Source organism: Macaca fascicularis, chromosome 2, assembly GCF_037993035.2.
Source record: "Macaca fascicularis isolate 582-1 chromosome 2, T2T-MFA8v1.1".
In the NCBI taxonomy this organism is placed as follows: domain Eukaryota; kingdom Metazoa; phylum Chordata; class Mammalia; order Primates; family Cercopithecidae; genus Macaca; species Macaca fascicularis.
This window is the reverse complement of record NC_088376.1, coordinates 157,683,437-157,711,433: the sequence shown is the minus strand read 5'-3', so window position 1 is coordinate 157,711,433 and position 27,997 is coordinate 157,683,437. Positions and strand designations below refer to the sequence as shown.

General features: G+C 39.6%; 1 protein-coding gene across 3 annotated transcripts in view; it reads right to left on the bottom strand.

Moving 5' to 3' along the window:
- The window catches only part of OSBPL11 (oxysterol binding protein like 11), a 74,740-nt gene that overhangs the window by 7,529 nt on the left and 39,214 nt on the right, over window positions 1-27,997 (bottom strand). The window contains exons 7-11 of one of the 3 annotated variants that reach the window (XM_005547923.4): window positions 27,798-27,943; window positions 24,109-24,249; window positions 15,547-16,045; window positions 9,830-10,016; window positions 1,843-2,025 (exon numbers count right to left, since the gene is read on the bottom strand). In XM_005547923.4, the coding sequence (XP_005547980.3) occupies window positions 1,843-2,025; window positions 9,830-10,016; window positions 15,547-16,045; window positions 24,109-24,249; window positions 27,798-27,943 (1,156 nt within the window). The remainder of the gene's footprint in view (window positions 1-1,842; window positions 2,026-9,829; window positions 10,017-15,546; window positions 16,046-24,108; window positions 24,250-27,797; window positions 27,944-27,997) is intronic. The other 2 variants (XR_012431618.1, XM_045385533.2) reach the window with 2 other exon arrangements.

Below are 27,997 nucleotides of genomic sequence, written 5' to 3'. Positions count from 1 at the left end.
TCTTGAAGTGTCATTCACGTCTTTCATTTACAAGAAAAATGTCTACCTAACATTGAAATTAGAATAACCATAGTTTATCATTCTTTTAAGTAAACATCGTATTTCATGAACAAAGTAGTTCTGCTTGTGACTCAAATAATTATACAAGTGCTCTTCCTTCAGATAACGACTATATTTCTTCAGTAGCCAGCACAAATGCTTATTCATATTCCTGATTTGTCATACAGAATACTAATAAGATTAGTATTAGTCTTGGTGGCTAATGGTGGCTAGGCATGGTGGCTCACGCCTGTAATCCCAGCACTTTGGGAGGATGAGATGGGAAGATCACTTGAGGTCAGATGTTCACGACCAGCCTGGCCAACACGGTGAAATCCTGTCTCTACTAAAAATACAAAAAATTAGCCAGGAGTGGTGATTGATGCCTGCAGTCCCAGCTACTCAGGAGGCTGAGGCAGGAGGATCGCTTGAACCCAGGAGGTTGAGGCTGCAGTGAGCCGAGATTACCCGACCACACTCCAGCCTGGGTGACAGAGTGAGACCCTGTCTCAAAAAAAGAAAAAAAAAAAAAAAAGACATGTACTCTGTAGTCCCAATTTTAAAAAACTAACAATTTGTATTGGTTTTTCAAGGACATCTTAAGAGAAGGTAGCATGCAAGTACATGGCAGTGAAGAATATAATGACTGCTTGTGACATTTGGTGCCACTGCCTAAATTAGTCCTAAGGCCCACCAGTGCTACCCACAGCATTCCTTTTGCACCATCATAAGAACCCACAGAGTGAAAAATGGTAAATAACATCTTAGTACTATTATAAAAAAAATTGTGAACTTGCAGATGCCCTGAGAAGGTCTCAAGGACCCAGCAGGGGTCTGCAAAGCAAACTTTGATACCCTCTCCTTAGGATAAATCCCTATAAGAATTCTTTAAAAAATCATTATTGCTGTATTTTTTGACCCACTCTGAATGTTTGATTGTGGACATTTAATACCTTTCACACCTAGTTAGAAATTGTTTGGTTCCATTTATGTGATCTTAATGTAAGATGTTTAGTGGTTCCCTGTATATATATTTTTTTCTATTTTTAATTGATAGAGTAGTAATCCCTCATGACATAAAATTTAAACAGTACAAATAGGAATCTTATAAAAATTAAGTCTCTTTCCTATTCCAGATCCCAGTACTCTTTTCCAGAAGCAACCACTGTCAACACATTTTGGAAGCTATACCTTATTAACACATATAGATCCACTTTATTTTTCAAGGTCTATGACGCCTACTGCCAAAATATCCTCTACGAAGATTGTACTGGTTTAACGTCCAATCAACAGCATGAAAATGCCCATTTGCTCACACCTTTTCCCCAAAGAGTTATTATTGTAAAAACTAATTTGTCTTATTGTTTAATTTGTACCTCTGAATTCTAACTACCCTAAACAATTTTTCATTTCCTTGGTTGACCATTTAAGACGTTCCTATATTTATGCACCACCTCTTTACATCCTTTGCCCAGTTTTTGTATTGGGGTACCTTTTTGTTAATAATTTAACAAAAATTTTTATGATAAAGTTTTTAAGATACACACAGTAATTCTTTCACGGTAAATGTTTTTAATATTTTTGCTCCACTTACAATGTTTGGTTTTTACTAAAATGTGACTGTATATCAAAGAATCTCACAGCTGGCAAAGGGTTTAACATCATATCAGACTAATGCTTTCAATTTACAAAGCTGATGCAAAGTGGTGAAGTGACTTGGCCAAGGTCACCAGTTAGTGAAAAGGCTTAGATTAAGATTCAGAGCATCTGACTCTTTCCTGGATAGATGCAAGGATGACATACCGGGATTCAAACGGATCCTGCTTCTCCAGAGGTCTCACTCTTTTCTTCGTCACTGTCAATTTAGTCAAGTCCACATACTTTGTTTCTCCATTGCTATATGTGAACTCAAGAACACTATTCCATTCCCCTTGCACTTTGCATACCACAGTGTTGGTGATGTTGTGCTTTACTTCAGCTGTAACCCTAGAAGCAGATAGAAAAGAAAGATACACTCTAATAAGTGATACCATGTTTGTTTCTTAGATCTGAAACCCAAGAACACAGCCTGTGAATCCTGTTGAAATTAGTTATATACCTCACTTCAATATGTCAGAGCCAAAGTTAGATTCTTTGTATGTCCTATGACAGCTTCCTTCATAATTTGTTCAATATCAATTTTAGTCTTTAGAAAAAATGCCAGGAGTCAAATCAGAGACTTCATTATCATTAATGTCCAAATGTTATCTTTAAAATGTTTGCTACAAACAAAACTATAATACTAAAACTAAATAGAAATATGAAAAATATCAATATTTTATTTATTACAGTCTAAAAATGTTACAACATGACAATCTATTTAACTATTTTTTACTAGTTAATTCTACTTATTAAAATATTTGGCATCCCTACATTGGAAGTTCTGGATACATCCATCCTATATTAAACTACATTAAGCCTAATTTTAAATTTAGAAACCACACAAACCAATAAGAGGTAGAAAAATATAAAAGAATACATTAAAATGTTTAAAATGCTCTTGCCAAAAGAGAAAAATTAAAAGAGCACTGGTCTACAAAAACTATCATTATCACCACAGAACTCAGAGAGACCTTAAACATTACTGCTATTGAAGTTTAATGAAGAGTCACCACAGCCATATATATAAAATAGCTATATATATGGCTGTTTATCAACAGATAGCTGTATTGATGCAGCACAAATACATCAATAGGAACAGGCTAGGAATAGGAACAGGTGTAATTATTATTATTATTTTTTTTTTTGAGACAGAGTCTCGCTCTGTTGCCTAGGCTGGAGTGCAGTGGTGTGATCTTGGCTCACTGTAACCTCCGCCTCCTGGGTTAAAGTGATTCTCCTGCTTCAGCCTCCCACCTAGCTGGAGTAGCTGGGATTACAGGTATGCATCACCATGCCCGGCAAATTTTTGTATTTTTAGTAGAGACGGGGTTTCACCATGTTGGCCAGGCTGGTCTTGAACTCTGACCTCAGGGGATCCGTGTGCCTCGGCCTCCCAAAGTGCTGGGATTACAGGTGTGAGCCACCGTGCTTGGAATGTAGTTATTTTTAGTGAAGTATTTTATGTTCACTCTAGGACACAGATAACAACAGGGTCAGATCAGATAGAGGTTCAGAACTTAGGGAATGATAGGCAAAAGTTAGGGTCTAATCAGTGTATCAGAGAATGTGGCTTATCTAGATTCAAAAGGAAATCCAAAGACCAAAGTCTAGAGGTTCGAGTGACAGTTCAGGAATCCCAAGTAGCATTCGTCCGGCATAAGCTAAGGGAACAAGAAGGACAAAGTGGAATTCAGGGAATCCAGTTTCAGTTTTAAGCAAGCGGTCTGTGAACTCAGCTCAAGGCAGAGGTGTAAGGAGCCCAATATGCAAATTATTTATAAGCCAGATCTCTGGAATCTAAGAGCAAATCAAACATTCACAATCAAGATTAAGAGTAATTTTATCTACTAAAAATACAAAAAAAAAAGCTGCACGTAGTGGCACAGGCCTGTAATCTCAGCTACTCAGGAGGCTGAGGCATGAGAATTGCTTGAACCCGGGAGGCAGAGGTTGCAGTGAGCCAAGATTACACCACTGCACTCCAGTCTGGGTGACAGAGGATGGCTCTGTCTCAAAAAAAAAAAAAAAAAAAAGAGTAGTTGTATAGTTGTAGCTCACTGGACACAAAGAACACCATGACTATCAGTCAACTTGATTACAGCAGGAATGGGAACCCTGGGTTATGTCTCAAAGCATACACACTTAAATAACTGCCCTGGTTTCTTGCCAGCGTGAATGTTTTTTGTGATGTCATTGTATGCTTCCTCTCTGATCCCACTTGCCAACATCCTTCCCTTCCTTGAAAATGTATCTCTATCAAACAGGATATGAGGAAGTAACACTGAACATTTATCTAGTCTATTTCCCATCCACATACACCATTCTAAGATAATCAGCTCCTCACTTGATCTTTCTTTTACTACCATCGCACATCTCTCAAGTTACTTTTATCTCTCATAAGGCTTTCCAATGGACAATCTTAGGGACCTGTTCATGACTGCTGGCTATTACAGGGTCCGTATTGTTTAGAGCAGCTACACAGCAAAAGCAGCGCGAAGACAAGTGGGGCAGGGGACACGAATCACATATACTACAGGCAGGCCATGAGGAACTTGCAAAGGAGCACAAGGAGGAAGAAGGCCTCATCACTTTGCTTATAACAATTCTTCACAACAGTCTAGGGTAACCAGCACACTTCTTCCGTAAAGGACCAGAAAGTAACTGTCTCAGGATTCTCAGGCCAGACCGTCTCTATCGAAACTACTAAACTTTGTCACTCTAGCATGAAAGCAGACAGAAACAAGTACATGAATGTGCATGACTGTGTTCCAATAAAATTTAATTTACAAAACCAGGTGTCACTAAAGGCTTGAGCTCTTTACTTCCATGCATACAGTCCTTAGGGAACTGATCACACAGTAATATTATTATTGGTTTGCCATCCTTGCCCCTTGCCAAGACTGTAATCTCTTTAACAGGCATGGAATGGGTCTCATCTCTATAGCCCCATTTAGCACTTAGCAGAGTGCCTGATAAACAGTGAGTTTATTGCCTGAATTAATGAATGAGAAAACAAAACCTCAATTATATTATCACTACATAGAATAAGAGTGAGCAAAAGCATACATACACAAGAGGATGCCAGTGTGTGCGTGGAGGGGGAGTTAACATTTTTTGAACATTTAAAATATGCTGGGCATTTTACATAAATTATTTGCCAAGCCTTGTGACTATCCCATTTCTGTAGATGAAGAAACTAAGGCTCAAAAATTTAGGTAAGGTGCCCCAAATCTCTCTCTCTCTCTCTCATTATTTGTTTTGGACAGTCCTGCTATGTCACCCAGGCTGGACTTCAGTGGTGAAATCATGGCTTACTGCAGCCTTGACCACTTAGGATCAAGCCATCCATCTGCCTCAACCTCCTGAGCAGCTGGAACTACAGGCATGTGCCATCATGCTCAGCTAACTTTTTAATTTTTATTCTTGAAGAAAATGGGTCTCACTACGTTGCCCAGGCTGGTATTAAACTCCTGGGTTCAAGCGATCCTCCCACCTCAGCTTCCCAAAGTGCTGGGATTAGAGGCATGAGCCACTGTACCCGGCCCCCAAATCTTGTAGTTAGTAAAATAATAGAGTCAGGATTTGAATACATGTCTAAAGGACTCCAAAGTCCGGTTCTTCCCAACACTTCTAGGTACAAATTTCCTTAAACCAACTTGACCTGAGGTCTGACATTACCATTATTTTGTAGCTATGATATACAAATAAAAAATTAGGTACTTCAGAGAAACATTTTATAGTACAAAGGGAAATTGAGAAAATAACCCAAAGAAATAAAATTCTGCTCCAATTCAAATTTGTCATTCTGCTTACATGCAGCAGCATGAAGAAACAGACTTCCTGCATAAACAGAAGATACAAAGGCGGAGCTTAGGAATTTGGAATTTAGGAAGTAAAAGCTTGTACCAAACTACCATAAGAAAGGTATATTTAAAAAGTTATGCCAATGATTAACACAAGGCAAAATAAGTTAGGTTATGGAAAGCGATTCTTTTTTTTTTTTTTTTTTGAGACGCAGTTCCCTTCTTGTAGAGTGCAATGGTGTGATCTCGGCTTGGCACAATCTCAGCTCACGGCAACCTCCACTATTCCAGCTATTCTTCTGCCCCAGCCTCCCAAGTAGCTGGGATTATAGGCCTGTGCCACCACGCTCCGCTAATTTTGTATTTTTGTAGAGACGGGGTTTCTCCATGTTGGTCAGGCTGGTCTTGAACTCCCAACCTCAGGTGATCCACCCATCTCAGCCTCTCAAAGTGCTGGGATTACAGGCGTGAGCCACCATGCCTAGCCAAAAGTGATTCTTAATCTTAGGGAAATTCTGAAATACTTGATAATTCTTTAAAAGCTGTCTGGTAAGAGTAGAAAGGAAATGGTTATTGAATCAGATAGATCAGTTCTGTTGAAGGTCTTAAAGAGTCTCAATTTTCTCATCTATAAAACTAATACCTTTCCCTCATGGGGCTAGTAAGATTTTTTTTTTTTTTTTTTGAGACAGTCTCCCTCTGTCACCCAGGCTGGAGTGCAGTGGCGTAATCTCAGCTCACTGCAACCTCCACCTCCCGGGTTCAAGCAATTCTCATGCCTCAGCCTCCTAAGTAGCTGGGATTACAGGTGCATGCCACCACGCCCAGCTAATGTCTGTATTTTTAGTAGAGACAGGGTTTCTCCATGTTGCCCAGGCTGGTCTTGAACTCCTGACCTCAGGTGATCCACCCGACTCGGCCTCCCAAAGTACTAAGATTACAGGCATGAGCCACAGCCTCCCAAAGTGTTGGGATTACAGGCGTGAGCTACCGTGCCTGGTCAAGAATGGTTTTTAGAAGCAATTTTACCAAATGGTTAATTATATCCTATAAAAAACAGTTATATAAATGTTGCCAAAACCAAACTTAAATATTCAAAAATAAGATATTAAACAATTCCCTTTAACAGGTTAAGGTACTGGCTTCTTGTGGTTACTATCTAGGTGCTGATATCTTAACCATCAGGCAAGTTCTCCAAATCTAAGTCAAATTCTGGATCCTTTATGACTGAGGCAATTGAAAGGCTGTCTTAAAGATAAAAAATATTTCTAACACAGAAATCTAAGATTTCAACAAAGCACTTGCCTAGGATTTGAGCGGATCAGAATGTTCTCCTTGATAAAAACTTTGCCTCTCTCCACAACTCAGGCTTATGGAGATGAGATGGCCCTATATGCAGGTGAGAACGCAATTAAAATTTTACTTTCAAAGAAAAAAAAGGTTTCTTGACCAAATCTACAATATCTCAAGTATGTACATCTTGTATCAATAAATGACATAGAATACAGAATATGCTGCCCTTAAGATAGTTAGCAAAGAGCTAAATCTTACATTGTTGTCCCATTCATCTCTAAGGTGAAAATTGATAAATAGTAAAACATATGCTTTCTCGCTTTTTTAAAAACTTGACAAGTCAGCCTTTTAGATTTCCTAGATCCTGTCTCTAAGAGCTCCCTGAGATACCAGAAAACCACTGGTTATGTTAACTTAGCTTCAAATAGAAAATATTTTATTGACTGAAAGTTAGCTTTGGGTTTCACTGATGGTATATAAAAAATTCACATGAAGCGTAATTACATTTTATGGAGAGCTACTGAAGAAGATACTGTCTATTATGTTACTCGATGTCACTATGTAAGGACACATGCAACAAATCCCTTTAGAATTTAGTGCCAGGAAAATAGTTTATCTTGAAAAAGTGATATGCTTCCTTTATCAGACACTGGGAAGTATGTTAAGCATCATGTTTCTTTATTTGCTTTAACAGACGAATCAAAACTAAAAATTGATTTTTTAGCTATAGTAATCATCTAATCCTAGCTTCACAGTACCATTGTCCTTACCCATCTTTATGGTATTATGACAGACTTTATTTTTAACTATTATGTACAAGTTTTTCCTAAAAGCCTTACAAATGCTTTCCAAAAATAGTATCCTGGATTATAATCTCAGACTGAAAGCTTCTTGCAGGCAAAGTTAGTTTTTATTTTTATTTCTCTGTATCTCTAGTATGCAGAAAAGTTATAATGTGTATATACATATATATATATACACACACACACACACACACACACACACATCTACATATCCTAAAATCTTTATGATATTACACCACGCACTATATATATAGGCACCCTAAAGTGAGTGTGGAAAATGGGAACAGAAGGTGGACATGATAATGGGGAATAGTTAAGTAGGCTCACTTGGCTGCATCAGAGATAGATGTGGAAAATGAGGGAGTAAGGGAAGACAGGTAGAATATAATATATTTATACCAAATGCAGACAGCAGATAATGTGTCTGTCCCAACTGCAGAGAGCAGTTAAAAAAAACTAGGCTATGTTTGAGGAAGGAGGCATGAGCATTAAATAAAGACATGGAGAAGACCTTAGTTATAATAATCTGTAAGCACAAAGAAGAAAAGGTGTCAAGAATAAGAAATTTGGCTGAGCATGGTGGCTCACGCCTGTAATCTTGACTCTTTGGGAAGCCAAGGATTGCTTGAGCCCAGAAGTTCAAAACCAGCCTGAGCAACATAGGGAGATCCTGTCTCTTAAAAAAAAAAAAAAAAAAAAAAGAGGCCGGGCGCAGTGGCTCAAGCCTGTAATCCCAGCACTTTGGGAGGCCGAGACCGGCGGATCACGAGGTCAGGAGATCGAGACCATCCTGGCTAACCCAGTGAAACCCCATCTCTACTAAAAAATACAAAAAACTAGCCGGGCGAGGCGGCGGGCGCCTGTAGTCCCAGCTACTCGGGAGGCTGAGGCAGGAGAATGGCGTGAACCCGGGAGGCGGAGCTTGCAGTGAGCTGAGATCCGGCCACTGCACTCCAGCCTGGGCGACAGACCGAGACTCCATCTCAAAAAAAAAAAAAAAAAAAAAAAAAAAGAATTCCCTTTTTTTTTTTTTTTTTAAAGACAGAGTCCTGTTCTGTCACCCACGCTGGAGCACAGTGGCACGATCACGGCTCATTGCAACCTCTGCCTCCCAGGTTCAAGCAATTCTCCTGCCTCAGCCTCCTGTGGCATCACAGGCACCTTCCACCACACCCGGTCAATTTTTTTTTTTTTTTTTTGAGATGGAGTTTCACTCGTCACCCTGGCTGAAGTACAGTGGCGCAACCTCAGCTCACTGCAACCTCTGCCTACTGGATTCAAGCAATCCTCCAGACTAGCCACCTGACTAGCTGGGATTACAGGCATGCACCACCATACCCAGCTAATTTTGTATTTTTAGTAGAGACGGCGTCTCGCCATTTTGGCTAGGCTGGTCTCGAACTCCTGACCTCAGGTGATCCACCCATGACTAAAAAATCACAAGTGACTAAGAAATACAAATATTACCCGGGTGTGGTGGCTCCCAGCACTTTGGAAGGTTGAGGCAGGCAGATCACGGGAGGCCAGGAGTTCGAGACCAGCCTGGCCAACATGGTGAAAGCCCATCTCAATTAAAAATACAAAAAGTAGCCAGGCATGGTGGCACATGCCTATAATCACAGCTACTTGGGAGGCTGAGGCACAAAAATTGCTTGAACCCAGGAGGTGGTTGCAAGGAGCCAAGATCGTGCCACTGCACTCCAGCCTAGGCGACAGAGTGAGACTCTGTCTCAAAAAAACAAATGACAAAAAAAGAAATACATCAGTATCATTGAAAATAAGAAGTGCTGGATCTGGAAATGTATCACTGCAAGTTGCTTCCACCTAAGCATCTACTGAAACACATACACTGGCTTTAATCATTGTGCTTCCTGAACCATTCTTCAAGATTAGATATATTTCCACCCTAACTTGTAGCTATAGCTGCCTTCACTGAGGTCCAGATCCAAATCTGTATCCCTTAAAGGCAGAATTGGGCCAGAGACTACAAGTTCATTTGTTAGAAATTCTATTGTAAAGCTCACTAGTTACTTCATCTGGAAAATTTTTAAGAGTAGATATCTTAATGTTGCTACTTTTAAAAATAGAGCATGATATTCAGAATGCCTTAAAAGATGAAATATTTTAAACAAGAAATACACATGAATACAAATCCAACTTCACATAAAACAGAGCAGAAAAAGAATAAGGAGTTGTAATACAAAATCAAAATGGAAGAATAAGAACGAGATATCATTAAAATGTGCTTACCGATGCAGTTTGCCACCATAAAATGGCTTGGTATGAAAAGTGATGCTGGCTGAATATCCAGTTTTTGCACAGTTGACACTGACTTTGCCACCCAGTTCTACCCAAGGAACAGTCAAAATTGACCGAGCATATGCACAAGGTAGAGAAAATGTGTACTCTTCTCCATGCTCCAACAGACTAAGGATACCTGAATGTGAAAACATGAGGGTGGTTAACATCTTTTTAAAGAAACAGCTACCGAAAAAATCCATATTAATTTTTTTCCTGTCTAGTAAATAAGCATCATTATTTTTCCTAATCTTCATTTAACTTTCATAAAACTGACTTCATTTATAACTATATCTGACAATAGTACCAGGCAATAGTGAATCAGGTTTATTTTCACTATGGCCTTTCTGTCAATTTGAGGTTCGTGGGTCCAGTAAATGTTACAGTGGAAACATTTCAAGGGTTTCCTCCAATGCTCCTAATATATATATATATTTTTTGAAGATGGAGTTTTGTGCTTGTTGCCCAGGCTGGAGTGCAGTGGCGTGATCTTGGCTCACTGCAACTTCTGACTCCCAAGTCAAACGATTCTCCTGCCTCAGCCTCCCGAGTAGCTGGTATTACAGGTGCCCACCACCATGCCTGGCTAATTTTTTTTGCATTTTTAGTGGAGATGGGGTTTCACCATGTTGGCCAGGCTGGTCTCGAACTCCTGACCTGAGGTGATCCACCTGCTTTGGCCTCCCAAAATGCTGTGATTACAGGCGTGAGCCACTGTGCCTGGCCCTTAAAAATAATTTTTTTAAAAAGGCCTTCAGTCAGAGTTTAAGACAATGGTATGCTAAAATTTTATCATTAGTATTAATAACTTTTTAGCAGTTTGGGAATAACTAGATGTTCAATGTTATTAAGTCACAGACATTGATCTAAGACAGTATAATGGGAAAAAATTGTTCTTCATTCTATTGTATATATATTAAGAAAGAAAAGATGTTGTTTGATTATAAAAAACTATGGTCATAATAATTTTGTTTGCCAAATTATAAAATATTTATGGTGAAGCTAGAAGAGATAACAGTGGTGGTTTTCTTTTTTTTTTTTTTTTTTTTTTTTTTTTTGAGACGGAGTCTTGCTCTGTCACCCAAGCTGGAGTGCAGTGGCTGGATCTCGGCTCACTGCAAGCTCCACCTCCCGGGTTCACGCCATTCTCCTGCCTCAGCCTCCCGAGTAGCTGGGACTACAGGCGTCCACCACCTCGCCCGGCTAGTTTTTTGTATTTTTTTAGTAGAGACGGGGTTTCACCATGTTAGCCAGGATGGTCTCGATCTCCTGACCTTGTGATCCGCCCGTCTCGGCCTCCCAAAGTGCTGGGATTACAGGCTTGAGCCACCGCGCCCGGCACAGTGGTGGTTTTCAAACAAATGTTATTCTAATGGAGAAAGGAGCCTGTTCCATATTAAGTGATGCTAATTAAAGATGGTTTAAAAGGTTTTATAAAAAGGGGACTACATTAACGAATAATCACTCTATACTAGATAATTAAGGGATACTAAGGATACTCAAGCTACATTACTAACCTTCTAAACTCATTACCTGTGTCATCAACAGACCACATATTGAAGTGGATATGTACTACTAGTCCAAACGTTTATGGCATCTCCCTTTTAATAAATGCTCGTTAAGCACTCACTTCTTAATGTTCACAAATAAGGGGACGTGTTTAAATATTTTAATATAGTCAATTTTTAGGATATGCGAAGAGACAAAATGAGATTCTAAAGTAGCCTACATAAAGCAACATCAACTATTTTTTTTTGTATTGCTCTTAGTCTTCACAAAGGGCAACAATAAATTAAGGTTTATTGAACCATTTCATAAAATACATGGTTCTGGCTATAATATATTTATACATAATGAGAGCTGTCAGATGACAGACAACATACTTGTATATATTTTAAGTCTTTTTTTTTTTGAGACGGAGTTTCACTCTTGATGCCCAGGCTGGAGTGCAATGGCACAACCTCGGCTCACTGTAACCTCTGCCTCCCAGGTTCAAGCGATTATCCTGCCTCAGCCTCCCAAGTAGCTGGGATTACAGGCACCCGCCACCACACCTGACTACTTTTTTTGTATTTTTAGTAGAGACAGAGTTTCACCATGTTGGCCAGGCTGGTCTTGAATTCCTGAACTCAGGTGATCCACCCACCTCGGCCTCCCAAAGTGCTGGGATTACAGGCATGAGCCACCGCACCCAGCACCATTCCTGATTTTTACTTACTTTCTGTTGCGGATATCGATAACCATTTAATTTCCAATATATTCCACTAATATATAGCAGCACAATAAAAAATTATTTACATACCTCCTTTATAATTAAAGCATGGTTAAGATATGAATGCTTTTCTCCATTTCTTTTTTAAAAAATTTTACATTTGAGACAAGGTCCTCCTCTGTCACGCAGCTGGTGTGCAGTGGCACCATCACGGCTCACTGCTGCCTCAATTTCCCGAGCTCAAGTGATCCTGCCACCTCAGTCTCCCAAGTACCTGGGATTATAGAAGCAAGCCACCATGCCCAGTTAATTTTTTTAAATTTACTTTTGCAGAGATAGGCTCTCATTATGTTGCCCAGTCTGGTCTCCAACTCCTGGGCTCAAGCTATCCTTCCACTTTAGCTCAGCGAAGTACTGAGATTACAGATGTGAGCCACTGTGCTCAGCTTTTCTTCACTTCTTGAAGTATTTCCTTTCTTGTAGTGTGAGAGGCTACCATTCCCAGATTCTTACTGTTACATGAACTGGTAAGACTAACTGTCCTTTGGAAGAGTGTCAAAGAATATGATTCTAAATGTGTCGATTCCTTAACCTTTATGACCTTAGACATGTCTCATCACCTCTAGACTTTTTTCTTTCACTTATAAAATAAGCAAATTGATCTATGAAGTGCTTAAGGCTAATGTTATGGAGTTTATAACGAAGGGTAGCAAACTTTTTTTTTTTTTTTTTGAGACGGAGTCTCGCTCTGCCGCCCAGGCTGGAGTGCAGTGGCCGGATCTCAGCTCACTGCAAGCTCCGCCTCCCGGGTTCACGCCATTCTCCTGCCTCAGCCTCCCGAGTAGCTGGGACTACAGGCGCCCGCCACCTCGCCCGGCTAGTTTTTTTTGTATTTTTTAGTAGAGACGGGGTTTCACCGGGTTAGCCAGGATGGTCTCGATCTCCTGACCTCGTGATCCGCCCGTCTCGGCCTCCCAAAGTGCTGGGATTACAGGCTTGAGCCACCGCGCCCGGCCAAACTTTTTTTTTTAAACTAATAAAATATGAATGATTTCAGCTGGGTGTAGTGGCTCACTTGAGCTCACAAGTTTGAGACCAGCCTGGGCAACATGGCAAAATCTCTTCTCTACAAAAAAATACAAAAATTAGTTGGGCATGGTGGTGCATGCCTGTAATCCCAGCTACTGTGGAAGCTGGGGTGGGAGGATGGCCTAAGCCTGGGAGGCAGAGATTGCAGTGAGCCGAGATGGCCCCACTGCACTTCAACCTGGGTGACACAGCTACACAACGTCACACACACACACACACACACACACACACACACGAGAGAGTACTTTCTAATGTTATAAAAGTTGTAATTAACTTGAAATATTATTTGGAAATTGGTAAGACATACTACAACAGAACTTAAAAATGGGGAAAACTGAAAAAGAGGATATTTTCTTCATAATGACTAAAACACAATCTCAAAATATTAGAGTGACAGGCTTAAATGCTGCCATGCTTACATTGTAAAATGACATTCAGAGCAAAGTGTTCTTTGCATAAGCATTTTCCTTTAACATAAAAGTGGTAGTTTTTTTCCTGTCATTATATTTTCATTAACTCTTCAATAATTTCTGTGGAGATTTTTGTTTTTGTTTCATATTCTTGGTCAAAAAACACTGTATTTCCAAAAATAATTTTTTACAATCTTCTGATGAAGTAGAATTAAATTTTATCAGTATGTATTTTTAAATATTCTATGAATAGCACCTAAATATTCTATGAATAGTACCTCTGGCCTCCATCTCCTAAAGTGCTGATATTACAGGCTAATGCCTGGAGGTAGAGGCCAAAAGATCACTTGAGCCCAGGAGGAGTTCATGACCAGCCTGGGCAACATATTGAGACCCTGTCTCTAAAAAGAAAAATAAAAAAAATTAGGCTAGCATGGTGGTGCATGCCTGTAGTCCTAGCTACTTGGGAGGCTGAGGCAGGAGGATGGCTTGAGCCGAGTAGGTCAAGGCTGCAGTTAGTTATGACTATGCTACTGCACTTCAGCCTGGGCAACAGAGCAAGACCCTGTTTCTTTTTTTTTTTTTTTTTTTTTTTTTGAGACGGAGTCTGGCTCTGTCACCCAGGCTGGAGTGCAGTGGCCGGATCTCAGCTCACTGCAAGCTCCGCCTCCCGGGTTCACACCATTCTCCTGCCTCAGCCTCCCGAGTAGCTGGGACTACAGGCGCCCGCCACCTCGCCCGGCTAGTTTTTTTGTATTTTTTTTTTAGTAGAGACGGGGTTTCACCATGATAGCCAGGATGGTCTCGACCTCCTGACCTCGTGATCCGCCTGTCTAGGCCTCCCAAAGTGCTGGGATTACAGGCTTGAGCCACCGCGCCCGGCCAAGACCCTGTTTCTTAAAAAAAAAAAAAAAAAAAAATACATTAAAAAAAAAAGATTTACCTATTTTTTTGTGATTTTTATAATAATAAAAATTTGGGACCAACCTCAATGTCCAAATAAAGGGAAATGTTTAAATAAAAGATGGAAAATATATTTCATAGAATATTATGCAGTCATTAAAATGTTTTATTAATGACATGAGAAAACAAATATATTTAATTAAAAAGCAGGACACAAAACTATATATTATTAATTCTAATTTTATAAGGCTAAAAGTCCTGAATATACACACACAGAAAAAGTATAAAATATTAAATTATATATATATATATGGATGCAGGCATTACAGAAGCTTTTATTTTCTGCTTTGTACTTTTCTAGTTTTCTAAATATTTGATAAGAAATACTTAAAATCGCCAGGCACAGTGGCTCATGCCTGTAATCCCATCACTTTGGGAGGCCGAGGCAGGTGGATCATCAGAGGTCAGGAATTTGAGACCAGCCTAACCAACATGGTGAAACCCCGTCTCTACTAACAATACAAAAATTAGCTGGGTGTGGTGGCATGGTGGCAGGCGCCTGTAATCCCAGCTACTCATGAGTCTGAGGCAGAAGAATTGCTTGAACCTGGGAGGCAGAGGTTGCAGTGAGCTGAGATCGCGCCACTGCACTCCAGCCTGGGCGACAGAGTGAGACTCCATCTCAAAAAAAAGAAAAGAAAGGAAATATTTAAAATCAGAAAAAAATAATTTAAAAAGAGAATTTACATTAGTTCATAGATATACTCCTCCCATCCCCCCCAAGAAGCATTCTGGAACACTCTAGGAATTGGAGCTAAAAATTAACTTAACATTTTAAACTTATAGTTAATATTTATCTAGGGTTCCTAAATTTAAGATTGTAGTTTGATATTAAAAATTGTAAAACAGGCACTTGACCTTCACGTGCCTGCTTGGGTTTCTTCCAAACGAACTATCCTTTCTTTCCTGTTCTAAAGCCTTTTTAAATAAACTTTCATTCCTGCTTGAAAAAAAAAAAAATATATATATATATGTAAAATAATTTTTCTACTTACCTTCTCCAACCATTGTCACGCCTATTGACATGCCTAAGAACTTGCTCTTAGTCCAGACATGCGCGTTTACACACATCTTCCTCTCTGTACATTCTGCATAAAATCCTGAGACTGGAGGATGATGAGAAACCTGCTCAGCAACAAATCTGACTGTATAACAGTCTGCTCCCACCTGGTTCAAAGACTCCTCCGATAAAGGAGCATGATTTGTGACTCCCTGGGTGGAAGAACTGCTAAAAACACTGGATGCTACCTCGCTTTTTGGCATCCTCCAGGAACAGTGAAATGTTTCTCCAATGATAGGATTGTATGGTTTTTTAGCAATGGCTCCCTTACGGCCTTCATGAAATGAGGTAAGGTAGTACTCAACAAAGCGAATCATTCTGTCCTCAGCTGTGGCTCCATTAGTGATGGCTATAAATAGGTCTGGATGAGACATAAAGTCTGCATACATTTCCAGCAAGGAACGCTTCTCTAGGATAAATGTAGGAAGCACCACCTAAAACAACAACGACAATCAATGAAAGAGGGGAAATTTAATCCATGTGTAGCATATCTGTAGACAACTGTTCTCTCTCTGAAAACATTTCATTCTAGATGGGTATTAAAAACAAAGTCATAAAGAAAAAGTGTTTAGTCACATTAAAAAATAAGCATTCTTGGCCAGGCACAGGGTCTCATGCCTATAATCACAGCACTTTGGGAGGCCAAGTTGGGAGGACTGTTTCAGCACAGTAGTTCGAGACCAGCCGAGGCAACATAGTGGAACCCTGTCTCTATAAAAGATACGAAAATTAGCTGGGCATGGTGCCTTGTGCCTGTAGTCCCAGCTGCTCAGGAGGCTGAGGTGGGAGGATCACTTGAGCCTGGGAGGTCGAGGCTACGATAAGCCATGACTGTGCCACTGCACTTGTACCTGAGCAACAGAGTGAGACCCTATCTGGAAAAAAAAAAAAAAAAAAAGCATTCTTACAAGGAAATGCAAACCTGCCCAAGATTAAACATAAATTCAAGAGGGTTAGAAGAAACTTCAAAAAAATCCTCAAACTTCTAGACTGGATAAAAGTATCACCAGGGAAACAGCATTAAAACTCAAAGTAAATGTTAGCCTGCCTTTGCTCCTTTCCTATGTTAAAATTAAATTGTAGATGAATGACCAAGACATGAGAAGAGTCAATAAATGTCATTCCCTGAGAACAGACTAAAGAGATCACAGACCGAAGCAAAAACTGCAACATATATTTAATCTTAAGTACAAGAGAACTATTTCCAATAAGAGAACTTTTTATACTTAAAACCAGGTAAGTGTAAGAAAGATTAAGTATTTTACTTAAAGCAGAGTTCGGAAAGGCACTGCAAAATGGTTCAAACCTGTGAGAAAGCAAAATCTGGCAATATTTTTCGAGAGCCCTAAGATGCTCTTAACTATTTAGCCTAGTACTTATTATTCTAAGAATCTAGCCTTAGGAAATAAATAATTGAATGAAGGAAAAGCAATGTGAAAAAATAATTAGAACAACCTCCATTTTGAACTATGGTTCTAGCTAACTGAAGTAGGGAACTTTCATTTAATGACTATTATAGTCATTTAAAAAGATGGTTTTGAAGATGATATAAATAATACAAAAGACAGTGGATGTTGCAGGTTCAGTTGGTGAACTGAATACATGCATCTTAATTTCATTTTCTACCAAAATTCCACTGAAATTAAATAAACTTCATATAAAGACAAACCCAGAGATACCAGGAAAGTAGACAAAACACAACAAAATTTTGAGAGTTCCTAACGAGAAAGCTGAAACTCAGGCAGTAGATTACAACATGCACAGATTCCTGAAAAGGCTCAGGAGCTGACAGCACTAGGTGCCTCTGGATCTGGGGGTTCACAGAAATGCTAAAATAAAAATAACTGAGTAAAATCTGTATGGAAAGCAATTAGATGCCTAACTCATACCCCCAACTCCACACTGTTAGTAACTACCCTCTTAGACCTCAAAGTCTAGAGGTTTAGCCTCCGGATAAACAAGGTGGTCTATTCTCTAGACTGGAGAATAGCAAGGAATTCTAAGAGAGAGGATACCAAGTGATACATAACAAGGGCATTTAATAACTTCATGTAAACTAAATGCTAGCTATTAACACCCTCTCTCATGCAGCCTTCTTCTCCTTTTTAACTACTTTTGGACTCACCAAGTGCGAGATGAAAAAAAATTTTTTTTTTTTTTTGAGACGGAGTCTCGCTCTGTCGCCCAGGCTGGAGTGCAGTGGCCGGATCTCGGCTCACTGCAAGCTCCGCCTCCCGGGTTTACGCCATTCTCCTGCCTCAGCCTCCCGAGTAGCTGGGACTACAGGCGCCCGCCACCTCACCCGGCTAGGTTTTTGTATTTTTTTTTTTAGTAGAGACAGGGTTTCACCGTGTTAGCCAGGATGGTCTCGATCTCCTGACCTCGTGATCCGCCCGTCTCAGCCTCCCAAAGTGCTGGGATTACAGGCTTGAGCCACTGCGCCCGGCCGAAAAAATTTTTCTTCTGGGAAATTTGACTAAACCTAGAGGAAAAACCTAATGATACTGACACCAAGTTTCCCAACAAATGGCCCATCCAGATTATGGGACAATGAAAAACATAGGCGCCACCTATGTGTTGAAGCTTAAAGTCAGGTTTTAGTTTCCCTAAACTTAATTGTGAGCAGAAAAGAAATACTGATTTCCGAGAAAACCTCTAACTAGGAATATAAAGAACAAAATAAAGAAACGGATTTGGAGAAACAGAAACCTCAAAGGAGGGGAAAAATAAAAACAAAAAATAATATCTTCAGAGAATTAAGAAGATATTATATACATACAACAAGAATGCTTTTTAAAAAAATCAGTACATTTAAAAACATAACAATAATTAAAAGTCAAAAGAAGGGTTAAAAGATAAAAGGTGAAGAAATCTCCCAAAACACCAAAGCCAGACAAAGAGAGAAAAAGAAAAGTAGGAGAGAAAAATAAAAGACCAGACCAGGAAGTCCAATGGCCATATAATAAGGATTTCAGAGAAAACAAACAAACAAACAAACAAAAAATTGGAAGAAAAATCATTGTGATGGTTAATATTGAGTGTCAACTTGATTGGATTGAAGGATGCAAAGTAATGTTCCTGGGTGCATCTGTGAGGGTGTTGCCAAAGGGGAATAACATTTGAGTCAGTGGACTGGGAGAGGTAGACCCACCCTCAATCTGCGTCGGCACCATCTAATCAGCTGCTAGGATAAAAGCTGGCAAGGGAACATGGAAGGACTAGACTTGCTGAGTCTTCTGGCCCACATCTTTCTCCTGTGCTGGATGCATCCTGCCCTCAAACGTCGGACTCCAAGTTCTTCACTTTTGGACTCTTAGACCTTCAACCACAGACTGAAAGCTGCACTGCTGGCTTCCCTACTTTTGAAGTTTGGGAACTCAGACTGGATTCCTTGCTCCTCAGCTTGCAGATGGCCTATTATGGGACTTCACCTTGTGATTATGTGACTCAATACTCCTTAATACACTCCCCTTTATGTATCTATCTATCCTATTATTTCCATCCTTCGAGAGAACCCTAATACAATCATCAAAGAAATAATTCAAGAAAATTGCAGAGAACTCAAAACCATGAGTTGTCACACTGAAAAGGCCCACCAAGTACCCAGATACAACGGATAAAAGAAATCTACATCAATGTCATAATATCAAGACATGACAAAGAAAAGATTCTAAACAATTTTGGAGAGAAAAACTACAAAACAAGTCACAAACAAAAGATTAGGAATCAGAATGACTTCAGTCTTTTCATTAGAACCCTGTAGCAAGGAGACATTATAAAAGATAATTATTTAAAAATAACAAATTCTTTTTTTTTTTTTTGAGATGGAGTCTCACTCTGTCACCCAGGCTGGAGTGCAGTGGCGTGATCTCAGCTCACTGCAACCTCCACCTCCCAGGTTCAAGTGATTCCTGTGCCTTAGCCTCCTGAGTGGCTGGGATTACAGGCATGTGCCACCATGCCTGGCTAATTTTTGTACTTTTAGTAGAGATGGGATTTTGTCATGTTGGCCAGGCTGGTCTCGAACTCCTGGCCTCAAGTAATCTGCCTGCTTCGGCCTCCCAAAGTGCTGGGATTACAGGCGTGAGCCACTGCACCTGGCCACAAGCAACAAATTCTATCTAAACCAGCAATGAAACATGAAGGCAACATAGACATTTCAGACACACATGTTCACATTTTCTTCTTACAAATCTTCCTGAGAAATTAATGGAGGATGTATTCCAACAAAATGAGAGGCAACCAAGAAAGAAGAAATGGATACAGTAAACAGATTTAGCCAAAGAGAAAGCTAAAGGAAATCCTGGTCCAGATTAGAGTGATGTGACTCAAGAGACAGACATACTGAAGACTGTCATCCACACGCTTCATGCTGCCATTGTATCATCTTTTCAAACCTGAGGATAAAAAAGCCTAGTGAAACTGATTCCAAGTGTATCTGTATTTGGCTTGTGTTGACTATCCGCTGGTGAAATTCTTACTCTCCTCTCCATGTTCTGCTGTCTGGATTGGCTGAAGATGCTCATTTCCCCAACAGATGCCTTCTAACTTCAATCTATTCCTGAGAGTTGGAGGTAGGTCACAGTTTGCTCTGAAACTGAGAATACTGAGCAGTTCACTTCCCCAGCCCACATTCCTCCTGCAGCTGGCTCACACCAAATGCTCTGGGATGTATATTTTACAGGACTCGCAACTTTGCCTTCTAATTTCACTACAAAGGGCTCTTCTAAACTTTCTCAATAACATAAAAAGCTAAAGCCAGAGACTCAAATGTTTAACTTATCTTTTTCTGGGAGCTGTTTTCTACAAATGGCAACGCAGTCCTTTCCTTATGCTAAGCTTATGTTAGCTATTCATTTTTTTCTAAACATCATTATGGAGTACAAAAAAGCAGTAAAACCATAGCAAAAAGTAGAGGGATAATTGACACAAAAGTAAAGTAAATTGTTATGTGGAAGAAAAAGTAGAGGACTATAACTGAGAGGGGAACTCAGAGATTCCAAGTTCAGGCAATGTTCTATAGCTTAATATCAGAGGTAGATACAAGGGTATTCATTTTATCTTTTTTCTTTGAATGTTTATATGTATTCCATTCAGTCTTCTGTGTGTTTAACACATTTCACACACACAAAAATTAACTGAAAAAAGGAAGTAAAACAAAACTGCATATAAACTATGACAAAGTGAAGAAAGATTAGACAGGAATACCAAAAGTGAGAGCTGTGTTATGTTAGGGTAGTGAAATGATAGATTTTCTTTGGTTTTCTAAAATTTTCTGTGTTTACACTAATTTCATATTATTATTTAAAAAGGAACAAAATGAACAGTAGGGAAAGTGCATATTACTTATTCACAATATGAAGGTTAGGACCATGGTTATCTTCTTTGTTGCTGTCCCAAGAGCTAGCACAGTGTCTGGAATATAACAAGGGCCCAGTAAATATTTGTTAAGTAAGTGTTATTATTAGATAAGACATAGCTGTGACAGAAGTTTAGTCACCAGACTATCTTTATTTATTTGTTTATTTTTTGAGACGGAATCTAGCTCTGTCGCACAGGCTAGAGTGTGGTGGTGCAACCTCGGCTTACTGTAACCTCTGACTCCTGGGTTCAAGAGATTCTCCTGCCTCAACTCCCCAAGCAGCTGAGATTACAGGCGTGTGCCACCACGCTAGGCTAATTTCTTTGTTTTTAGTAGAGACAGGGTTTCACCATGTTGGCCAGGCTGGTCTCCAACTCCTGACTTCAAATGATCCACCTGCCTCAGCTTCCCAAAGTGCTGGAATTACAGGTGTGAGCCACGGCACCCGGCCACCAGGCTCTTTAATATTGCCTGAAAAGTATCATTCCATTAAATGTTGTATAGATGTTCTTAATTTGTGGTTGGTTAATATTAATGTAATATATGTGTAACACATACAACTTTCTTTCTTTCCTTTTTTTTGAGACAGGGTCTCGCTTCGTTGCCCAGGCTGGAGTGCAGTGGCAGTCTCGGTTCACTGCAACCTCCACCTCCCAGGTTCAAGCATTTCTTGTATCTCAGCCACCTAGTAGCTGGGATCGCAGTCGTGCACCATCATGCCCAGCTAATTTTTGTATTTTTTAGTACAGACAGGGTTTTGCCATGTTGTCTAGGCTGGTCTTGAACTCTTGGGCTCATGTGATCCACCTGCCTTGGCCTCCTAAAGTGCTGAGATTACAGGCATGAGCCACCACACCCAGCCACATACAACTTTTTAATCAACAAGGTACAAATGTGGAGAAAGTATAGTATATGCAGTTATTCATGCCATGAGAGAACTTCTACCATGTGGATTACTATTACAGCACACTTTTTTCAAATGCTCTTATGCCTCATAAACTTCAATGCTGTTCTTGCGCCTTATAAATGCAAATCTCAGGGACTGCAAACACCATGTTAATACCAAACAACCCCATTCAGAAGACTATTCATTTTTAACCAGTTTCACAACTATGAGGTCTTTTCTGAACCATTAATATGAAAATATTTCTAGAACAGAAATGATTCCCAGCTGAAATACTGAAGCTATATAAATAATGAAAGCTTTATGGGTTTCTTTATTAATTCCTAAAATGTCTGCTTCTTATGCTTTCTATTTAAGTTATATTTTCAGATGAACAATTCGTTGGAAACAATGTTTTAAATCTACCTTCAATGGCATCAAAAAAATCTCCAATTGATATCTATCTCCTAAAACAATGCAAAATTGTTTCATCAGTAATTCAAAGTAAATAACCCTAAAGTAATATATATTTGACATATATAGGTTTTGAACTTGATTGGCTTTTTAAATAATGTCATGGATTTAATTGTTAAGACAAATTAAGACACACTAGTTAAATAAACTGGGAACAGAGAAAACTGGCCTAAAATTAAAAACTATAGATTAGTGCTTCTCAAACTTTAATGTATATATGAATCATAAAGGATCTTATTAAAATACAGATTCTGGTCCACCACGTCTGCGACTGGGGCCTGAGATTCTGCATTCCTAACAAGTTTCCAGGTGATGGCGATGCTACTGGTCTTCAGATCACACTTAAAGTAGCAAAGCTTTTGGCCAGGAATCTGCAAACTGTAGTCTTTGGGTTAAATCTGGCCTCCTGTTTTAGTAAATGAAGTTTTGTTGGAATACAGCCATGCCCAATCCAGTATATTGTCTATGGCTACTTTTATACTACAAAGGCAGAGTTGAACAGCTACAACAGAGACCTATGTCCACATAGCTGCAAATATTTACTATCTGGCCCTTTACAGAAAAAGTCTGCAGACTCCTGTTATAGATAATACCCAAATGCATGATCCGCATGTGGGAAGTAAGTGAAAGTGCCTTTCATAGTTTTGTAGGATTACATAATTTTCTCTACATTTTCCAGTATAGTATACCAATGGACCCCTTTAATTTTGTTCTGAAACTCAAAGACGATTGGTATTATTTGCCAGACAACTTCCTGCTGCACAAGAAAACCAGAAAGCCTTTTTTTTAGTGATGGAGTCTTGCTCTGTTGCTCAGACTAGAGTGCAGTGGCACAATCTCAGCTCACTGCAACCTCCACCACCCAGGATCAAGAGATCCTCCCACCTCAGCCTCCCGAGTAGCTGGGGACTACAGGCCACCATGCCCGGCTAATTTTTGTATTTTTAGTAGAGACGGGGTTTCACCACATTGGCCGGGCTGGTCCCAAACTCCTGACCTCAAGTGATCCGCCCACCTCAGCCACCTCCTAAGACAGGGTTTTGTCATGTTGGCCAGGCTGGTCTTGAACTCCTGATTTAAAGTGATCTGCCCGCCTCAGCCTCCTGAGTTGGGGTTTCACCACGTTGGCCAGGTTGGTCTTGAACTTCTGACCTCAAGTGATCCACCTGTCTCAGCCTCCTGAGACGGGTTTCACCTCGGCCTCCCGAGGACAGTGGATCATTTGAGATCAGGAGTTCAAGGCCAGCCTGATTACAGGCCTGAGCCACAGTGCCTGGCCAAGAAAGCCATTTTTTATGAAAATAAAAAATGCTGATCAGGAGACTAAAAAAAAAAAAAATCATAAAAAATAAAAATCACAAAAAATAGAAAGATCAGCCAGGTGTGGTGGCTCATGCCTGTAATCTCAGCACTTTGGGAGGCTGAGGTGGGAGAATCACAAGGTCAGGAGCTTGAGACTTGCCTGGCCAACATGGTGAAACCCCATCTCTACCAAAACTACAAAAAATTAGCTGGGCGTGGTGGTGGGTGCCTATAATCCCAGCTACCCAGGAGGATGAGGCAAGAGAATCGCTTGAACCCAGGAAGTGGAGGTTGCAGTGAGCCGAGATTGCACCACTGCACTCCAGTCTGGGCAATAAGAGTGAAACTCTGTCTTGAAAAAAAAAAATTAAAATATTAACAAAGTAAATAAATAAATAAAAAGTCCTGACATAAACATGAAGAATTACTGGTACAGCCCTTAACAATCTCCATAGCCAGCTTATGCCATTACTTACTCTCGTTAAATCCATGCCCAGCTTAAGCTGTGACAAGAGATGTAGGATGACACTACGTTGTTCTTCTACAGCTCCCAGGTCATCTTCTTTGTTGTCACATGTATCCTCTATCTCATCATCTGCATTTATTTCTTCAGGCTCCTTGATGCAAAACAAAGCAAAAGTCTAGTATTTTAGCTACCTATTCATATCCATTGAGGACAAAAATATAAATATCAGATTTGAAGACATTTACATTTGACCTAAGTGAATCTGAGTATGGGCAAAAATCTTTCAGAACTGTAACTATTTGGCCATGGAATAAATTTCCTTCAGAGAGCCCCATTATTGTTGATATTGAACATATTGCAGTTTTGCCATATATATCACATATGAACTATTTTTCTTTTTTGCAGGGAAAATAGAATTTTTCAAAAAGAATGAAGAATGTCTCCTCCAGCCTCCAGAGTCGCTGGGATTACCGGCGTGCACCACCGCATCCAGCTCATTTTTGTGTTTTTAGTAGAGATGGGGTTTCACCATGTTGGCCAGGTTGGTCTCAAGCTCCTGACCTCGAGTGATCCACCCGCCTTGGCCTCCCAAAAGTGCTGGGATTACAGGTGCCCACTACCACGCCCAGTTCCTTAATTGCTTTTTTCTTTTTGAAACAGGGTCTTGCTCTGTTGCCCAGGCTGCAGTACAGTGGTGTTAGCTCACTGCAACCTCCACCTCCTGGGTTCAAGTGAATCTACTGCCTCACCCTCCCAAGTAGCTGAGATTACAGGGACACGCCACGACACCTGGCTAATTTTTGTATTTTTAGTAGAGATTAGGTTTCGCCATGTTGGTCAGGCTGGTCTCAAACTCCTGACCTCAAGTGATCCACCTGCCTTGGCTTCCCAAAGTGCTGGGATTACAGGCATGAGCCACCACACCCAGCCCCTTGTTTTTTATATATATTTATAATCATATATCCTCCTCTCATGTAAAATTTACATGTTTATAATTATACTAAACCTTTTTTCTCAAAAGTCTCTTTCTTCCTAATTTTGCTTCGTGAATGACAATACAATTTTATCTAATCATTTACACTCAAAAACTTGGGACTTGACTTGATCCAACCCTATATCCAGTCAGTCACAAATCCAACTGATTTTTCAATTGAAATGCACATAATCTATTCATTTGTCTTCATGTCTACTTCCATATCCTATTCACATTTTATTCCAAGTCATATCATGTACCAATCTTCTTAAACATAGCACATTCTTCCCCATGATCATGACGCTATTGTCATTAAGACTAAACCCTTCTGCATTATTTTTATGTTATTTGGGGGCACAATTTACACTGCATTCTATGGAGCAGTGCTCCTGGAAGTTTCATTCCACAGAGAACATGAATAATGCCATTTAGAGTTGTAAAATCCAAAAATACTGTGATAATTTCCCATAAGCCAGGTGTTCTACTAAATTCAATTGATCCTCATAAGGATCTTGAAAGTTAGTATTATCCCTACCTTACCGATGAGGAAGTTGAAGCTAAGGGTGGTTAATTAATTGGTTCACATGCTACTGAATGGCATATCCTGGGTTTAAAACTACCAGGCAAGCTTTCTCCTCAATAAACACACATGCCTTAGGATCCTTGCTAGTGTTAGTCCTTCATCTTGAGAGTCCCATTCTCTTCCTCCTCCCTTCAAATCCTGTCTCCTTTCAAAGCTCAATTCCAATCCCACTTTCTCTCCAAAGCATTTCTCATGTACCCCACTCAATATGTCTTCTTCCTTTCTCTGAATACCCCATCCCAATAGCCTACATGGTATCAATTAAGAAAAAAAGTATATTGCTTTATATTATCATCTCATTGTTTCAGTGTATATGTTGTGACTCCAAGCACATTATAAGTCTCTTCAGTGAAAAACCTGTATCTTCCAATTTTTGCTTCTTCTCTAATTCTTAGCATTGGACTTGTCATATACTAAGCTTAATAAATACTTCTTAACTGCTGATTCTACAAATGAGCTAGTCAAACAGCTATAGAGAAAAAGCATTTTATATATTATTGTTTTTTCTTCTCCCCTGCCAACCCTTGCCTGCAATGCCTGCCTTATCAAGCCAACACTTTTGTCAACTTTGGAAGTCCCTGTGCCGTACATTTCTTCTAAGAAGTAATTTACGAATATATAAAGTACCATTAACTATGCATTACTCTTGACTCAGTAATGCTACTTGGTAGTATAACTTTTTTTTTTTTTTTTTTGAGACGGAGTCTTGCTCTGTCGCTCAGGCTGGAGTGCAGTGGCGCAATCTCGGCTCACTGCAACCTCTACCTCCTGGGTTCACGCCATTCTCTTGCCTCAGTCTCCCAAGTAGCTGGGACTACAGGTGCCCAACACCATGCCTGGCTAATTTTATATCTATATCTATATCTATATCAATATCTATATAGATATAGATTTTTTTTAGTAGAGATGGGGTTTCACTGTGTTAGCCAGGATGGTCTCGATCTCCTGACCTCGTGATCTGCCCCACCTCGGCCTCCCAAAGTGCTGAGATTACAGGCGTGAGCCACCATGCCCGGCCGCTACTTGGTAATATAACCTAAATTATATTATTATTATAAGATAAGCTAAAAAAAAAAAAAAAATAGGAGAAGGCCAGGTGTGCTGGCTCACACCTGTAATCCCAGCACTTTGGGAGGCTGAGGCGGGTGGATCACCTGAGGTCCAGAGTTCGAGACCAGCCTGACCAACATGGAGAAACCCCATCTCTACTAAAAATACAAAATTAGCCGGGCGTGGTGGTGCATGCCTGTAATTCCAGCTACTAGGGAGGTTGAGGCAGGAGAATCACTTGAACCCCGGAGGTGGAGGCTGTGGTGAGCTGAGATCACGCCATTGTACTCCAGCCAGGCAACAAGAGCGAAACTCTGTCAAAAAAAGAAAGAAAGAAAGAAAGAAAACGTTGGAAACAAGATAATAAAGTGTTATTTATAAACTAAAAAAAAAAAAAAAACCCCAAACAATCTAGATATTCAACAATAGGGGCATTAACTCAATAGACTACTTCAATCTTTAATTATACAGACTAGTACAACATAGGAAAATGCTTATCAAGTAAAAATAGCTTAAAATAACAGATGTGAACACAAAAGGCAAAAAAATCAATATGATTTGTTATAGTGGTAGATTATGAATAGAATAAAACCGTCTTCAGCTTCTAAGAAATGTGAAATGAATAATAGTTTATAAAAATATAAACCCTAAGATTCTGTGCTATCTTAAGTAGCGTAATACTTGAAACAACTGGCTTGGTAAAGTGCTTATTATGAAAAAGACTTAAGTTTTAAGATTATAAACTTAATGAATAATGTTAAGATAATGGGTTAAGAAATGTAAGAGATAAACATTGTGCAAATCTCGTAAGCTGTTTCCTAGGAAAAGAAAAACATAAATTTCAATTTTTTAAATATATTTTTATCAAGCAAAAGTAAACTAAAAGTAAGAAGGGCACATAATTTAACCTGGAAAATTCAACAAGTTTAATATCAGAGACCTCTTCAAAAACAGTGCAGTTTAAAATATTTTAGAATCTTCAAGAGTGTTGCTCAGGTGTTAAGTTGATGTGCATGCCCTGACAATGAAAACTGACTCTTTTTCAGTGATACCTAATTTTTCACATCAAAACCATATTTTTATATTACCTTACCCTTGCTAATAGTCCAGATTCTGCAACAGGCCGCTCTTCTGGGACTGCCACCGGCTTACTCTGCTCAGTTGCAAAGGGCTGGTCAGCTCCATTTTTATAGTGGTTTGATAAAGATATCTTTGGTTCTAACCACTCGATTGTTGTTCCTGATGAAGTAAGAGAAACCTTTTGCTGAAACTTGCTCATAATCTAGAAAGTTC